At 44.0% G+C, this 18,411-nt stretch overlaps 1 protein-coding gene across 1 annotated transcript; it reads right to left on the bottom strand.

The window, feature by feature from the left end:
• Nucleotides 1–14,755: 14,755 nt before the first annotated feature.
• On the bottom strand, nucleotides 14,756–18,407 carry LOC117545796 (zona pellucida sperm-binding protein 4-like). Its single transcript, XM_034215775.1, has 8 exons — nucleotides 17,446–18,407; nucleotides 17,148–17,332; nucleotides 16,957–17,054; nucleotides 16,559–16,716; nucleotides 16,284–16,476; nucleotides 16,026–16,188; nucleotides 15,839–15,914; nucleotides 14,756–14,909 (listed from the first exon to the last, which is right to left on the bottom strand). The coding sequence occupies exons 1-8, from the start codon at nucleotides 18,362–18,364 to the stop codon at nucleotides 14,830–14,832; spliced, it is 1,872 nt and encodes a 623-aa protein (XP_034071666.1). The 5' UTR covers nucleotides 18,365–18,407; the 3' UTR covers nucleotides 14,756–14,829.
• Nucleotides 18,408–18,411: the final 4 nt, after the last annotated feature.

Below are 18,411 nucleotides of genomic sequence, written 5' to 3'. Positions count from 1 at the left end.
TGTATGCGGGGGTGGAGGGAGTTAAATATTAGATAACTATAACTTTGGTGCGTGTAAGAGTGAGTGTTTTTAGCAGAGCCATATTGTGTCCTTGTGATTATGTTGATTATTACCTGCCTGTATAATGTTGCAGCTCAGCTGATTTTGGATTGATGGCAAAGGGAGAGAGACTTAAGTGAGAGTGAAAACACAAGGTAAGTTTAATACTACTGTTTTATATAAGTAAGCATACTAAACATGTATTCTATCACTGTATTATATAAGTAATCTTGTTAGTAACCTACTGTATGGCAGGTGGAGGGGCAGTGATGTTACAGGTGGAGGAGCAAAACTGCAAGACTGCAAACTCACAAGACAGAGAAATCAAAGTTTGTTCTCCAGAGAAGAGGTTGATTTCACTTCAATTTTTTCATATTTTCTAAAGATGTGGAAATGGCACCAAAAAAAACTTGAGAGCTGTAACCAAGACAACTGTAACAACATGAGTAGACAGCCACCAAGGTTTTTCAAGTCCCTCTCTTACTCCATTTTGCCAACCCAAACGTCCAGGTACATGACGGGACACCTTGCTTGTTTTTGTTGTTTGCGCTCCTCTGGCAGGTGGAGGGCAGTGATCCCTTCCCTTCTTCCCTCAATCTTTGAGACTAATGTAAGTAGAAGACATGGCACTGTAAATGTTCGAACATTTAAAATATTATACCACTTAAAGAGTTCATACTTATTATACCTGTGTCACCTTTCACACTATAGCTGTGATCATGAGCTATGGGCTTTGTAGATACAGGTCCCGGGGTGAATCGTGGTGCAGGGGCCCTTCTCTTTTTGACCACAGGGCGATGCACGAAGATGGTGGGTATAGCCTCTGCTCTCAGCCTAGTCTTGCCCTTTTTTGTCTTGACAAACTGGTCTGCATCAAAATGTGCCTGCGGAGTGACTTGAGGTTACTTCACACACAGAACAACTCAGTTGTGTCTGCCCACATACATATTCCATAGTGGTTGAATACACAGTATTAGGAAACACTTTATACTTACTGGACATGTTATACTCATTACATACTGTATATACAATATGACCAAGAATGTGAGACAACTTTATAGAAATTCATATCACATCTGTTACTGATGCCATTTGTCATACTTTGTTAAACTCACAAATAATAAAGTTCCATAACTTCAGTTGGGAACAAAGACCACACCTTATCTCCCCAAGGCAATTTCCCATCCAATAGGTGTGCTATATAGGTGTGTGTATAACCCTTTCTCCTGTCTGTTTATCCCTCTTTCAGCACAAGAACCAGAGGGGGATTCAATGGAGCCTGAATACCTGCACTGAGACCCTCACCCTGCACCCTGAGTCTCAACTCTGTGTTTTTCAAGCCTTTCCCTGTTTTTTGTATTAAACAAAACATTAAGCTTTCCCAATGGTGTGGTTTTCGTTTTGTGAAAAAGTGCAAATGCAGTGTTTGTATATAAATCACATATTTTGTTGCTGTTGGTCGTGAAATTGCTCCTGCTTCCTCCGCTCTGTGTCAGTGGGGAAGCTGTACATTCATACTCCTTTCTCTGAGCGATTGGAGCATCCCCAGGCAGCACAGCAAACCATGGTGGCGACTAGGAGGCAGCACAGCAAACCAGGACAACACGGAGGAAAAGGCACAGACAAACTGCATGATATGCTATTCAATGTTTATTGAATTCCATGTATTTGCAATGGATGTTCCTAAAACAACACATTTAACATCATCATCATCATGCTGCTGCTGCTAGTCCTTTGATAGTCACCTGTCGGTCTCCTGTCCTTTCTGAAAGCCATAAAGATGACATTAGTCATTTAGATAACTTGTGTCCTCAATTACCATGGGATTACTGAAACTACCATGAATTTAAGAAAATGGTAGACATTAATCTAATCTGAATTTTAAAGCATTACTTTAGATCCCCTCCCTCTAAATATATCAATAAACATTAGAAAGTGATGCTCCTGACTACCATACAAGTTTAAGAAGATAATATTGGTTTTAAAGAATTCAAAGCTATAAATAAACAGCAACAGGCTCTTTAACCAAGGCACTGTTAGCCTAACATGTAAACTAGTTGTTCACACTAATCCTAATATTATCACTTAATATTAGCAAATTCTATTTGATTTTTTAAAACATATTGATGTAAATACATACACATATCGATTTGTTGTATAAATATTGCAAATCAAAACCTTTATTCACTAATAATTACCAACAATTGTAGTTCTATCTCCTGTTATCAATGCATTCACATTGCCCGCCATGAACTTCCGGGGAACGATCCTCTTCTACATGAACAACGTGACAATAACCGTTTTTGGACTTCCGTTGTCGTAACTCTTCTATTATATGGCTCTGGCATAGACCTCACAGCGGGCGGAACTTGTCATAAAGTCCGCGAAAATAAAGCCCGCCCATTTAGAGGGAAGATATGATTGGTCAATTGTACTGTCATTTGACATTACTCTCTCATTGAGTTACTATAGCTGGCCCTCTGTGAATGTAGAGAGGGACCAACAAGCTCTCCCGTCTTCACATAACTCGCAGAGACGGCATTTAACCCTTCACATTCCAACAGAAACTGAACAGGCAGATTCGAAGGATTTATTTCTTTGGAAATATTATTTTAAATACAATTAAATCAAGTTATTTTGGTAAAACTAATGAAAAATGTAACAACAACAAAATATTAAAAAAAATATTTTTAAAAAAAAGTTGTTTTTTTAATGTTTTCAAATATTATTTTTTAGAATATCTTAGGCCCTCACAGAGGGCCTAGAGGGCCCTGACGGCTCGCCACTGACTCTAAGCCATCCTAGGTTGTCGAAGTGGGCAGAGGTGAGGTGGGTTCTAGATGAAAGGTCAAGCAGTAGTCTGACCAGTTTATTTTGCGATGTTTAAAGTTTTATTTGTAGCGCCTTGGAGGTGCTATGGTACCATGACGTGCAAGCATAGTCATAGTACCCTTGAATGAGTGCTCCTGCCAGAGTTTTCAGGGTGTTTTTGTTTACCAGAGAGGAGATCCGGTATAGGAATCTAGTTCTTTGATTGACTTTGTTTATTACATTGGATGCCATTTTGTCACAGGAGAGGTTTGTCTCAAGAATAGGTATGTAATTTCCTTCTTACTTGTGACAATAATGTCGCCCACTGCAACTGAGAAGTCGTCGGATTTGCTGAGATTATGTTTCGAACCGAAGAGAATGGACTTTGTTTTACCCAGGTGTAATGATAATTTATTATCGGCGAGCCAGGTGCAGATTCTGCCGAGCTCGGAGCTGAGGGTTTTTTCAACCTGCAATCTGCACCTGTCAGAGACCAGCAGGGCTGAGTCGTCCGCGAACAGGAACAAGTTGCAGTCACATGCTGATGACATGTCATTTACATAAATTAGGAACAGTAACGGACCTAATATGCTTCCTTGTGGAACACCACAGCTCACTGGGAGGGGGGGGGGACAGAGTACCGTTTACCTCCACCATCTGTTCTCTCCCCTCCAGGTAGGATTGCATCCAGCTCACCGATAGTTTATCAAAACCAATTGCTTTTAGCTTGTCAATCAGAATGGGGTGATTGACAGTGTCGAAAGCCTTTTGTAGGTCCAGCATCACCATGCCGCAGTATTTGCCCTCGTCCACCTCTTGTTTGATGTGGTCGCTCAAATAAAGAAGGCATGTGTCAGTGGAGTGGGATGTTCTAAAGCCAGATTGAAATTCATAGATTAGTTTATTTTCCGCGAGGTACTTTTCGACCTGTTCATATACTATTTTTTCCATGACTTTCGAGATGGAGGTAAGTATAGAAACAGGGCGGTAGTTGCCTGGGTCCAATTTGCTGCCCTTTTTGTGCAGGGGGGTTACTCTTGCAATTTTGAAGTCTTTGGGTACTTTTCCCTGTTTTATGGAGAGGTTAATTATGTGAGCTATGACTGGTGAGATGGCGGTTGCTGTGTCTCTGAGGAATTTGGAGGGGATATTGTCGTGGCCAGTGGCCTTGTTAGGTTGGAGGGCGCTCAGTTTAATGAGTACCTCTGCTGTTGTTACCCTTGCTAGACTGAAATCATCTTTGCGTACCCCTAGGTTTTTGTAGTAGGTCATGATGTGATCTACTCCAAAAAGCCCTGAGTGGGAGGGTAATTTATTTACAAGAGTTGTGGCTATGTTTGTGAAAAAAATGTTCAAGTACTTGGCCACATCCAGTTTGTCTGTGATGAGCCTGTTATCTGTCTTTATGTTTAAGTTAGAAAATCTCGTTTTGAGTTATTTACTGCAGCCAAGCTGGTTATTGAGTAATTTCCAAAGTTCACAGGGTTTATTTTTGTTTTCCTCAGTTTTGACATTGATGAAATTCTTTTTGGCAGTTTTGATCATGGAGCTTACGTCATTTCTTAGTCTGTTTCTTTCAATTTGTAGTTCAGTCACGTGGGCCTGGAGTTCACTGCTCGTGCTTTTGGAAAGCATTGACTGACTTTTATGAAACTCAGAGCATTTTTTGTCTCTGGTTTTCATGGCGATCAGTATGACGGAGTGCATCCACGGCTCAGCGCGATTTTTTACCCTGGTTGTTCTTAGGGGGGCCAAATCATTGAGTATTGCAGAGAATTTGTATTTTTTGGCCATTCAATACGGACTAGTGTTTACCATCCGCAGACCGACGGCCTGGTGGAACGGTTTAACAAAACACTAAAGAACATCGTTCGTATGTTTGTTCACGAAGATAGTCGTAATTGGGATAAATGGCTAGATCCTCTGTTGTTTGCAGTGCGGGAGGTGCCCCAGTCCTCCACGGGATTTTCTCCCTTTGAGCTGTTATTTGGTAGGAAGCCCCGGGGTGTTTTGGACCTAGTTAAGGAAAACTGGGAGGAGGGTCCAAGCACCAGTAAAAACGAAATACAGTACGTTATGGACCTGCGAGCAAAACTCCACTCACTGGGGCAGATATCACGGGAGAATTTGCTCCAGGCTCAGGAACGTCAGCAGCGCCTGTACAACAGAGGGTCGAAACTGAGACAATTTTCACCGGGAGATAAAGTGCTTGTATTACTCCCATCCTCTAGCTCTAAACTACTCGCCAAGTGGCAAGGACCCTTCGTGGTCACACGACGAGTGGGGGACGTATATTATGAGGTGGTGCGTTCTGACAGGGGGGAGCAACACAGATTGACCACCTTAACCTCCTGAAAGCATGGAGGGAGGTGGCGTCTGTTTCTCTGGCCACCACGGTGATTGAGAGAGATGAGTTGGGACCGGAGGTCATTAAAAGCAACAAATTAGCCCCGGTCTGTTGTGGCGACAATCTCTCACTAGGCCAGAGAGCAGACGTTGCTTCGTTGCAAAGGCAGTTTGCCGACGTATTCTCTCCGCTGCCAGGGCGCACCTCTCTCATACACCACCGCATAGAAACACCCCCAGGCGTGGCCATTCGTTCACGGCCCTATCGGCTGCCTGAACACAAGAGGAAAATTGTTCAGGCGGAGCTTCAGGCTATGCTAGAGATGGGAGTGATAGAAGAGTCCACCAGTGACTGGTGTTGCCCCGTCGTGCTGGTACGTAAGTCCGACGGGTCAATCCGGTTCTGTGTGGACTACCGCAGGGTGAACGAGGTGTCCAAATGTGATGCTTATCCAATGCCCCGGGTCGACGAACTCCTGGATCGGCTAGGCACTGCTCGCTTTTACACGACGCTGGATTTAACCAAGGGCTATTGGCAGATTCCCCTTTCTCCAGAGTCCAAGGAAAAATCGGCCTTCTCCACTCCGTATGGTTTATACCAATTCATCACACTTCCTTTGTTCGGAGCTCCAGCCACCTTCCAGCGGCTCATGGACCGGGTGCTGCGTCATATGCTGCTGCTTACTTGGATGATGTCATCATTCACAGTGAGACATGGGAGCAGCATATGCAGTAGGTGGGGGCAGTGCTCGAGTCCCTGAGGCAGGCGGGGCTCGCGGCCAACCCGAAGAAGTGTGTGGTTGGACGGAGGGAGGTACGGTATCTGGGGTACCACTTGGGCGGCGGACAGGTGCGGCCACAGGTAGAGAAAACAACCGCCATTTCAGCCTGTCTGGCGCCCAAGACGAAAAAAGAGGTCAGGAGGTTCATGGGGCTGGCCGGCTACTACAGGCGGTTCATCCCGTCCTTTTCGGAGCTGACCAGTCCCCTGACCGACCTGACCGTCAGCTGGCGTTTGAGAGGGTTAAAAAAGCCCTCTGTGGTAAGCCGCTTCTGTATTCTCCTGACTTCTCTCTCCCTTTTGTGTTGCAGACAGACGCCTCGAACAGTGGGGTGGGGGCCGTTTTGTCCCAGCAAGTAGAGGGGGTCGACCGCCCTGTACTGTACATTAGCCGTAAGCTCGCCCAGAGGGAGGTGAACTACAGTACGGTGGAAAAGGAGTGCCTCGCCATACGGTGGCCGGTCGGCGCCCTGCGGTACTACCTCTTGGGGCGCCCTTTCACCCTCTGGTCGGACCATGCCCCGCTACAGTGGCTCCACCGCATGAAGGATGCCAACGCTCGGATCACTCGGTGGTATCTGGCGTTACAGCCTTTCAACTTCAAGGTGATCCACAGGCCGGGTAACCGGATGGTCGTGGCTGATTTCTTCTCTCGCTCAGCGGAGGGGGGGGGGAGAGTCAGCTTGCGGCCGGCGGGATCCCGGCCTGAGTCGGGCGGTGGGGGTATGTGGCAGCGGGGTGTGGTTAGGGCGCCGGCTGCTGGAGTGAAGGGAGTGGCTCGGCCGGAGGCCAGACAGCTGATCGGAATCAGGTAATCAGTGCCGGAATAAAAGCATATCGTAACCTGGTTCTGGGCTGTTTTGCAGTAGGCGGGATCCTGGAAGGTCGCCAAAGGACCTGTGAAGGTTCCCACACAGGCAACGTTGGAGACCCGTGTATACTTTGTTTGGAGCTAATAAACGCCTGTGATAAACCAACCTGCTCTTTCCGTCCATATTTGAACCATGTGTGAGCGGAGAGGCTCACACTTATATATTTACTTTGATTCATTGACAGTGCGGTATAATGAGTCAATAACAGGCTACAGATGCGGGGACACACACACACACATGTTACACACAATTTAAATTACGGGCCAAAAGTTGTATTTACAAGTATTAAAAGTAAGCAGAGGACACCAAACCAACTGAGACCCGTCCGTCCGCCGTACGCACTGTACAACACACACCTACACACTGTACAACACGCACCTACACACTGTACCACGCACACACCTACACACTGTACCACACACACCTACAGCTCGTAAAGCATAATCAGGCTACAGCCATTGTGTATTTTATTATGTGAAGCACTAAATGGTCTTAGACAAATATCGACTCTTTGTTTGTAGATATCTACTAAACTAAAGCAAATAAAGAGAGTAGGCCTGTTATACTGAGTGATATATATTATACACACTGATCTGCTTTCTGCACGGACCTCACAGCTGTTCTCTCTGGAAACATCGCAAAGCGAAGAAAGCAGTTTCTAAAATAATATCCAGGGCCCAGGAGTTCAAAACTTTTAATCCCTATCTGATCAGATCAGATTTGGATTTTGGGGAGTTCGAAACCAAAAAACAGGATTAGGATCACTTTGATATCCGATCAGATCAGGAAATCCAATCCAAGCTTTAATCTGTATCAAATCTTCAAAATGGGTAGTTCAAACCGACAACACAGGATTGGGATCAGTTTGATCCCAAAAAACTGGATTATCCTGATCCCACCAGAGGGGTGGATTTCCAGTGGATTACCAGAGCAAAATGTACTGTACAATTTATTTTAAAATATGTTTCAATTTAAATTAGATGGCAAAGTTTGTTAACTGAAATAATACACAATTTTTAGCCTTCATGGAAAATACATTTTATTTTTCCATTTTTTGCTCACGTTTGTGGTGGCCTATTTTGTTTTCAACCAAATGTTGATGACATAAATGTTTATGCTCATAAAAGTATCACAACAAAGATTGTCAATCACAAATGTAATTTCCTTTAAATTAAAAATATCTTCAACAAAAATTGGAATTCAGTGAACAACCGGCTCTCTCTGAAGATACGTGCATCGTGGACTGACCCAGGCCATCTCACAACACAGTTGGTGATGGCAAGGTCAGCATCTCCCACAAGTTGCACATTGATGCTGTGCCTCCCTTTCCTGTTGACATATTCCACTCCCTCTGACGAAGTGCTTGAATATGTACATGGGTGCAGTCGATCACCCCAATGGTGTTGGGCATGTCTCCCAGAAGAAAAAACTTCTGCTTCACTTTGGCAATCTGGCCATCAGTGGGAAAAGTCACAAAGTGATCCAGCAGGCGAGCCAGTGCATCAGACACAGCTGTCACCACTTCACCCACTGTTGTCCTGTGGACTCCCATGCTGTCAGCTATGACCTCATAGAATGTTCCACATGCGTAAAAGCGCAGGGCAATGAGGACCTGTTCCTCTACAGTCAGAGCATGACTCCGCAAGGTTCTGCACTGCAGTTGTGGCCTGACCAGATCAGCAATGTAGTTGATGTCATCAAGTCCAAATCAAAAACGATTGTACAGTTCTTCTGTTGTGTACTGTTGGAGAGGTTTGGGGCGCTCAGTGTGGACCCTTTGGCGGTAACCTCTCCTTCCAGCATGGAAGATGTGAACAATCCCTGCCATGACTGTGTTCTGACTGTTGTTTCTTTCAGTCAGTAGGCCTACATCAGTCTCTGAATAACAACTAATTGCAAATACACACCTGGAATGAATGTCCAGATTGGTTAGGGCCTGTGGTTAATTATGTAATTAATAGCAAGGCCATATAAAACTAATTGCTGACCTGACCAAACCATTGAGTTGGAAAGATGGTCAAAAAGGGGCCTAATTTTACATCTGCTGAGACCCATGCACTGCTGCTGGGTGTAAGGAACAATTATGACTCCATAGTTGGTTGCTTTAACAGAGAGGGTGGAGCGACTAAAGTAAAGAGCGGAATATGGATGGAAGTTACAGACAATGTGAATGCCACAGGATCTGGACACAAGAGGACGGTGGACCAAGTGAGGTTGAGGTGGAAGAATTTGAAGCAGCAAGCTACCAAAGACCACAGCCAGGCTAAAAACCCACAGACGGGTAACAAACCACATAAAAGGGGACAATACACAGATGTGGTACTTGATATCATTGGTGGTCAGCAGTCACAATCTTTACATGGAATACCAAACGTTGTACTGGATGGTGAGTCGCAGGTATGTGTGATTTTATCCTTGTTCCTATAGAACTACAATTATTATCTTGTATAATTGTTATTTTCATAGTACTACAATGGCTATATGTCTTACATAGCATCCTAGTACTACAATTGTCCAGGTTGCATGCTTGTGATCATCTTATTAAGGGGTATAAAGTATATTGATAAACTTTCATTTCAGGTCGTCAATGCCCCTGATGTGACACACACCATTGAAGATGAGGTCCTCCTGACCCATGTGGATCCAGAAGCTGGACCTTCAGCCAGGCCTGATAACACACTGCAAGAGCCACCTCTAAAGAGAAAATGCAAGCGCACCAGAAAACCAGAGCAGAGGGATGATGCCTACGAGACTGCTGAGCCGTGAAACGGAGAGGGCAGAGATGCAGATCCGTCTGGCCGGAAAACAAATACAGCTGTGCCGGCTTTAGCAAACTGAAACCTCACTGAGAATTCAGCTCCTCAAAGCACGCCTGGATGATCCAGCTGCCTTTGAATGAATGCTTTATTGTTGTTACCCTAGTGGGAGTATTTTTTTTAATTACAATTTCATTATGATTTGATGTCCTTTATGTATTTAAAAATATAATTAAACATTATGTCTCTGCAATGTGGTCTCTTGTCTTCCTTGTATTATTTTTCATATCCACTAGATGGCGAATGGTAGGATTAAAGCACTGATATTCAGGATCTAGTCATCTTGAAAAATCGTAATCTGGATCAGACTGATCCTATCCTGAATTGCTTTGAACTCCAGGGACAAAATTTGGCCGACTTGTCTGATCCTGGATCACAAGAAATGGGATTTCAAAATCTGATCGGATCTGATTGAGATTAAAACCTTTGAACTCTTGGGCCCAGGGGATCTGGATTAATACTGAGCAGAACCCAGAGGTATCACGCTCAGTGGGGGATGGATGATCCCCGCTAAATGTCTCTTAACATTTGCCGGAAGCACTCCACGGTTTCTGCGATGACAGCTTCTTCTGGTAGCAAATTCCACTCTCTGATTGTTCTCGGAAAGGAGTATTTAAGAGTGTCACTAGTTGCGAAAATTCGCTCGAAGTTCAAAGAGTTGGCTTTGCGGGTTGCACTTCTTCTAACTGGCTCTAGGTACATTGATGCATTAATGGCTGAGATGTTATGGACAATCTTGAAGAAGAGAACCAAACGAGCCAATCGCCGCCTTTCACTTAATTCCACCCTGTTCAACCGCTTGAGCATTTCTGTGACACTGCTGTCCCATTCATAATCTCCAAAAATGAATCTTGCACCTCTTCTTTGTACTGATTCCAGGGCATCACTGTCTTTATCAGTGTAGGGGTCCCAGACCGAGCTGGCGTACTCTAGTTTAGAACGCACTAGGGCTACAAAAGCTGTCTCCTTCAGTTTCTGGCGACAGCGTCGCAGGTTCCGGCGTAGGAAGCCGAGCGAACGGTTTGCCTGTGTTACAATTTGGCCAATGTGTCAAATTTCAGGTTGTTATGGATTTCTACCCCAAGATAAGGCTGGTGGGTCACCTCTTTAACACCTGGCCACATAGAGTATAGTTTTTAATGTGCGGGTTTGTTGATCTGCTTGTTCGTAGGATGTAGCCCTTATTAGTATTAAAGCACATTCCCCAAGTGTTAGCCCATTCCTGAAGTCTAGTCAGGTCACCCTGTAGGTCTTCTTGGTCACTTCCATTTTTAATAGGCCTGTAGAGCAGGCAGTCATCCGCGAATAACCGCACTGTAGATGCTACATGTGACGGCAGGTCATTAATGTAGCATAAGAAAAGCAATGGACCCAGCACAGTGCCTTGTGGGACACCAGAGTCAACGTGAACTGTACTTGATTTCACCCCTTCTACGACTACTTGTTGGCTTCTTTGCATGAGAAAGGTTGTGGTCCAATCAAGTATTGGGCCGGTTATACCCATGTGGGCCAGCTTTAGCAACAGGCTTATGTGGAACCGTGTCAAAAGCCTTTGAGAAATCAAGGATTGCCACATCGACTTGCAATTTCTGGTCATGATATTTTGCCAGGTCATGCATTGTGACTAGGAGTTGAGTTTCACACAAATGGTTGTCGTCGAAATCCATGCTGGAACGGGGTGAGGACATTATGCCTTTCCAGGTGATTCAACAGGTGTTTGCAAATGATGTGTTCCAGGAGTTTACAACATACTACTGTCAAGGAAACTGGTCTGTAATTTGCGGCGGTGTGCCGGTCCCCTTTCTTGAATATAGGCGTAACGTTTGCCTGCAGCCAGTCATCGGGTAGATTTCCTGTTTCCTGCAGTGACTGCGTGAATACGCACTTGAGCAGTGGGCCTATTTGGGGGGCCAGCATTTTGAGTATACGATTGGGTAAACCATCTGGGCCGCTAGCCTTGTTGATCTTAATATTTGCCAGTAGTTTGGTCACTCCTTCAGTCGTGATGATCAGGTCTTCTATCTGCGGGGCTGGATCTCCTGATATAGAGGGCTGGCTACCATCATCCTTAGTAAATACAGATTTAAATTGTTTGTTGATGAGTTCAGCCTTGTCTTTGCTGCTACTGTAGAGGTCTTCACCTTCTCTAATAGGGGAGACTCCAATGTTGTCCGCTCCACACTCTTTGACATATTTCCAGAATATTCTGGTATTGTTTTCAGCAAGACTCTGGGTGAGTGTGTTTTCGATATAGTCCCAGTGTGCACTGCAAAGGTTATTTTGAACATGTTTCTTTTGGTTGCGGAAGTTTTCCCAATCACGAGTTTTGCCTGATCGCTTGGCTTTGTTGTATAACTTATTTTTATTTTTTATTTGGCATTTCATGCAGTGAGTGAGCCAGGGCAGGTTGTGCCGTGTGGTAGTGAACTTGGTCGGGATATGCTTATCCATCTGTGAAAACAGTTCGTCTCTGAGCATATTCCAGTTGTCATTCACAGTTCGTGGTTTTCTGTTCTAACTAATTCTGTGTTGAACACTTCCAGCTCAGTTTGGATGGCTTCCCAGTCTGCTAATGAACATTTGTAAATGTTTCTCTGGGCTTTCTTTGTATATACAGGATGTATACTAGAGTCCATCATGACAGCACAGTGATCTGATATGCCTGGTATTGTTTGCACATTTTGCATGAGCGTTTGATTTGAAGTGAATATCAAGTCTAATATGTTCTGTTTTCGAGTAGGCTCGAGTTGTACTTGTGTTAGTGAGTATTCTTTGACTATGTCTAAAACATGTTGGTTTAGAGCAGGGGTTCTCAAAGTGCGGCCCGCGGGCCAATGGCGGCCCTCGGAAATGTTTCTGGCGGCCCGCGATAGTTAATGTGACACGCTGAAATGCATGCGTTATATTTTAATCCTCCATGGTTGTATCTAGTAAGAATTAGAATGAGTAGCTTTCCAGCGAGTATCTCCTGTGAGACTGTAACCAGGGCACATCAGCCAATATGGCCGCTCAAAGCAGCTTGACTTTACACTGTGTGGGATTGGTGGATTTGTGTGTCCGTCAAGGAAATCTCGGCCGGCAGCCATCATTACATTACATTACATTGCATTTAGCTGACGCTTTTATCCAAAGCGACTTACAATAAGTACATTCGACCAGGAAGACACAACCTTGAAGAAAACAGAATCATATAAGTACATCAGGTTTCATAGAGCCAAACATTTCAAGTGCTACTCAACTGGCTTTTTAGATAATCCCTCCATGCCCTCGCCCCCCAATACCTGTCTGACCTTCTCCGCTACCACACTCCATCCCGGAAGCTAAGATCATCTGGACAGGATCTCCTCTCCACCCCCTGCACCAGGTTGCGGACTTTTGGTGACAGAGCCTTCAGTGTGGCATCCCCCAACCTCTGGAACTCTCTCAGCCCCGAAATCCGCAGCGCCCCAACCCTGGACATTTTCAAAAAAGCCCTCAAAACGCACCTTTTTACCAAGGCTTTCGCCACTGTATAGTTAGTTTAATAGGTTTATTTTTCCGCTACTTCCCCCCCCCACCCCCTTAACCTGTCTGCCTTTTTCCCCCTACTCCCCCCCCCCTACCCGACTTGTAAAGCGACCTTGGGTTTCCTGAAAGGCGCTATAAAAATATTATATATTATTATAGTTTACAAATAGCAACAGTCAGCTTGTTGGCTGCTGCTGCTCTGGCTGAGGGCTCCTTTCTTACCGCCCGGACGAGAGAGGGTAATGATACACGCTGCGGCCAGGCAGGAAACATGTGACTTATCAGTAACTTTAGATATCGTAAAACAATTTTAAACGAGATTTTATTGTAGATTATACATTTTACTGATACCAACTATATAATAATTTTTTTAATTAATTTTTAATGACAATCAAACATGTGGGAAGAGGGGGGGCGCCACTGCATATATTGTTTTAGGAGCTGTGTGTGTGTGTGTGTGTGTGTGTGTGTGTGTGTGTGTGTGTGTGTGTGTGTGTGTGTGTGTGTGTGTGTGTGTGTGTGTGTGTGTGTGTGTGTGTGTGTGTGTGTGTGTGTGTGTGTGTGTGTGTGTGTGTGTGTGTGTGTGTGTGTGTGTGTGGTTGGTGTCCTCTGCTTACTTTTAATACTTGTAAATACAACTTTTGGCCCGTCATTTATTTTCCTCATTGTAGCGACCAGAGAGGGGGGGGGATATATCCAGTCTCTGATAGTGTTACGTTATTATGAGAGTGCTCTCATACTTGTTTGAATCTGAAATTGTACATATTCATATAAATATATATGTGTGTATGTATATGTCCGCATCTGTAGCCTGTTATTGTCTCATTATACCACACTGTGAATGAAGTAAAAGTAAATCATGAACACAGTTCTGTCCATTAGACAGAGTGATGTGCCTCCTGTCATCATTAATGGACGTCTCTTTAAAATGACCGCTCAGAGGAGAGGATTTCTCATTTCTCTAACTGCTTCCACTCCTCTCTCCTCGGTTCCCCTCCTCGACTCCTCCGCTCGCATCTCCTGTGAGCGGGACTAAGACACGAGGATAGGAGTCGAGGAGGAGAGTCGAGGAGGGGGAAATTAGAGAATTGAGAAGCCTTTAATAAAGGCTTCTAATGCTTTTGAGCAATTTGTTGTTTGGTCTCTGATAATGGTATACAAAACACTAATGTAGTTGATTTATCAACTATTGCAAAAGCCACATACCATATCCATAATTGTAAATGTACATTTATGGGAAACCATGATGTATTGCCTTAAGCAATGACTTTAAACAGCAGGCATAAATATTTCTAAAATGCAACACTCTAAAACAAAAATCAATTAAAACCATATCAGGTTTAAGAATATGTATCTTTTGATAGAGTTAAGCTTTACACCTTAACTTTTTTTCTGTTGTCCTGCATTGTTTTACAATGATTATTTTATAGTTTGTTTGTTTTTTTGCTTTGTATACAATCTGTGCCTGTTTTGGTCAAACTGCATGTGCTATGGAAATAAAGTTTGCATTGATTTGAAGTCATGTGTGTTGAGTCATATAGTCATAATATGTCAATGTCAATTCATAAGACTCGAAAACATAGTTCAGCAATTGGGTATTTATTTGAAACTCAATCACTTTTCACAAAACATCAGAGAAAGAGATTTCAGGATAATGTTACTGAATGAAGACCAGCTCCTTACTGCTAACCACAGTGGTCTCTTCTCTGGAGCCTTTCTGGACAGAAACGTCTCTCCCTGTGTAAAATACATTCCAATGGTCAGTTGCTGTCAGAATTGAGGTTGAGAAAGACACAAGATGACATCCGACATCATACGCCTTTGGTGAAAACATTACATTACATGTTACTTGTTAGACGCTTTTCATTTCATTTCAAACCTTTATTTAACCAGATTGGTCCCATTGAGATCATAGATATATTTTTCAAGGGAGACCTGCAGCATATAGGTTCCACATGAAACATAAAACAATATGCTTTTATCCAAAGCGACTTACATACTCAATACTGTGGGCAATCCCCATAGGAGCAATTTGGGGTGAAGTGTCTTGCCCAGGGACACAACGACATGCTGACTGCAGTGGAGTTTGAACCCCTGATCCCAACACTAAAAAACATGTTCAGCTTTTTTGATTTTCATCTGCCTCCTTTTTTTTGTCTAACACTTAAAAAACATGACTCTATAGTTTACTGTTTGTCACGAGTCTGCTTTATGTCTCCAGACTCAGAACTAAACATGGAGAAGCATCGTTAGTTATTGTGCTCCAAAAATCTGGAATAAACTCCCAGAAAATGTAAGGTCCGCTGCAACTCTTACTATTTGAATCCTGGCTAAAATACTTTCACTTTGCTGTTGCTTTTAATTGAACTATTCATATCTTACACTGCACTGTAACTTGTATGCATGTATTTCATACCTGTGTTATTCTATATTAGCTTGTTTTATGTTTATTTTAATCTCTTTGCTTTTTAATGACTGTTTTTAAATGTGTTTCCACTGCACTATTTCTTAATGCTATTAATGTTTTTCATTTTTGTAAATCACTTTGAATTATCTTGTGTTGAAATGTGCTTCATGAATAAACTTGCCTTGCCTATTTTACAGACTTCAGAGAAAAATAAAATTGGTGGTTTAAATATTTTCACAGTGAACATTGTTATACTTACTTTTTCTGAGGCACCTAGGTTCACAATTATCTTCGACAGACGGTTGACACACGGCTGCTTCACAGTGGATATACACCTGGTCAAAAATGTTTATATATTATTTGTAATTATGAAGGTTATATTACAAAAAACATATTAAAAACTAAACTTGACAAAAGCCTCTGTCTTAGATAGTTAAATCCTATACCTTTTCGTTGAGGGGAATCATAGCCGCTTGCTTTACACCTCCACCGGATACAAACGTGAACATCTTGAAAACAAAACGCCTGTGGTGGGTTGGGTACATGAGTCCTGATGAAGCGTCCACAGGGACCAGAATGGTCAGATAGGGGTCATCACGGCATGGGCAGCTATGGCAAAGAGAGTGAAGAATAGGTTTTCAGTATAGCCTCGTAGAAAGTTTTATAAAGGCCTATTTCCAAGTAAAATCAACATTCACTCTTACCCATCAGTCAGCAAGTCCCATTGAGGGAGACTTTGAGAGTAGGGAGTAGAAGTTGCCCAGCATTTTCCAAGAGTCAATATAATGTTGGGATCAGTCCTCTCCAGTATACGGACTTCCACATACACAGGGTCTCTGAGAACCTTTGTGACGGGGTAATCAGAGTCAACGTAAAAGGAGTTGTAGGCCACCTCCTCTGCTCTAGCAAAAACAATTTGGTTAGTGCACAATCACTGCCGAATGAGACTGACAGCACACCATATATCCTTTACACTAACCTTCCACACATCCCTTGACTGAACACACTCCATTGGCCAGCACTAGCTCCACGCGCAGGGGTCCTGGAGCTGCCACTGGGGGTGGTGGAGGAAGCAGGCCAACCTCGATAACTAGAGCCTCAATTGAGGTGCCAATGTATCTACACCGGACAAGCAGCCTGAGACAAGATATAAGGTCTATGTTAGTCAGTTAGTCAGAAAAGTATTAAAGTGCAATTTGTCGTATCACAATGAACTAACCCCAAACCATTGTAGAGAATTCAAGGTAAATTCACTGTATTCTATTGATACCACTGATGTGTCTGAATACTTGAGGCCTTAGCAGAGAATTAACTGAAGTAGCAATAGAAGTAGTAATCTTTTATGTTGTGACCACTCAGAGTTAAACAAATACATACTCATATTGACTGTCCCTGGTGATGGCTCCGTTGGCTCCAATAGCGACTTCATAAAAGGAGGACATCCGGTTCTCATAGGTTATAACGCCAGGCTCCTCCTACAGTAGGTTGGCAGTATTTCAGTTTGAATTACTACCCAACGAAAATGTATACTAATGACATTATACATTTAAATTAGTCAAAATCCTTACCATCTTGACAGTGCCACAGGCAGTGACAGGGAACTGGTAGATGGCAAAGGCTGAAGTAGTGCCAACAGGATTGCAGTTTTCGCCACCTCCAAGTAAGGAAACTGTCTCTAAATCGAGGTTGGGTAGGGTGGCATCTTTGGCCACCACCATGACGAATTGACCATCCCTGGTGCACTGAAGGGTCACTGGAAACAACACAATTACAAGCAAAGACTATGGATCATGCTATACTCATTGAACACATTTTAATTACCAGAGATATACATGTATTTCTTTCAGGAGTAAGAAAAACACTAACCAGATTTTCCATAATAGCACATGTTTCCACCATAGCAGCAGTTTATAGCTTCACAATGTTCAGTAGAGATTCCAGGAGCTCCACACTGTATCTTGTGATTGTCAGCAACTTCACAAGTTTGCTGAAGCCTCTGTGGCTGTTTAGAATGCTGAGGGTGCTGGGGTGGGTTCCATTTAGGGGGAGTTGGCTGCTGATGCCTCTGTGGAAGTTTAGGCTGCTGATCATTCCAAGGAGTCTGATGCAACTTTGGCCACTGTGGCTCTTTAGGCTGATGGGGCTGCTTGGGCAGCTGAGGCCTATGTGGATGTTTAGGCTGCTGATCATGCCAAGGCTGCTGAGGCTGCTGGGGCTGCTGAGGTGGGTTCCATTTAGGGGGAGTTGCTGGCTGATGAGGCTGATGAGGTGGGTTCCATTTAGGGGGAGTTGCTGGCTGATGAGGCTGCTGAGGTGGGTTCCATTTAGGGGGAATTGCTGGCTGATGAGGCTGCTGAGGTGGGTTCCATTTAGGGGGAGTTGCTGGCTGATGAGGCTGCTGAGGTGGGTGCCATTTAGGGGGAGTTGCTGGCTGATGAGGCTGCTGAGGTGGGTTCCATTTAGGGGGAGTTGCTGGCTGATGAGGCTGCTGAGGTGGGTGCCATTTAGGGGGAGTTGCTGGCTGATGAGGCTGCTGAGGTGGGTTCCATTTAGGGGGAGTTGCTGGCTGATGAGGCTGCTGAGGTGGGTGCCATTTAGGGGGAGTTGCTGGCTGATGAGGCTGCTGAGGTGGGTTCCATTTAGGGGGAGTTGCTGGCTGATGAGGCTGCTGGGGCAGCTGAGCCCACTGTGGCTGATGAGGCTCCTGAGACTGCTTCTTTATATGTTGAGCATCAGCCAGACAGCCAAGCAGGGCAACTGCCAAAAAAGAAACAATCAACTTCATTGCATTGGCTTCACAGTGAACTGATTTGAAAGGAACAGCAACTACTG

The sequence above is a fragment of the Gymnodraco acuticeps genome, unplaced genomic scaffold (assembly GCF_902827175.1).
Source record: "Gymnodraco acuticeps unplaced genomic scaffold, fGymAcu1.1, whole genome shotgun sequence".
Lineage (NCBI taxonomy): Eukaryota > Metazoa > Chordata > Actinopteri > Perciformes > Bathydraconidae > Gymnodraco > Gymnodraco acuticeps.
Note: the sequence above shows the minus strand (reverse complement) of the source record. Positions and strands in the feature narration are given on the sequence as shown.

Excerpts from the sequence above, each read along its gene's own strand:
- LOC117545796 (XM_034215775.1), bottom strand. The coding sequence starts at position 18,364 with ATGAAGTTGATTGTTTCTTTTTTGGCAGTTGCCCTGCTTGGCTGTCTG. Across the intron at positions 16,477-16,558 it reads AGTCAAGGGATGTGTGGAAG|AGGAGGTGGCCTACAACTCC; the intron begins GTTAGTGTAAAG and ends TTGCTAGAGCAG. Across the intron at positions 14,910-15,838 it reads ACCTAGGTGCCTCAGAAAAA|GGAGAGACGTTTCTGTCCAG; the intron begins GTAAGTATAACA and ends TATTTTACACAG.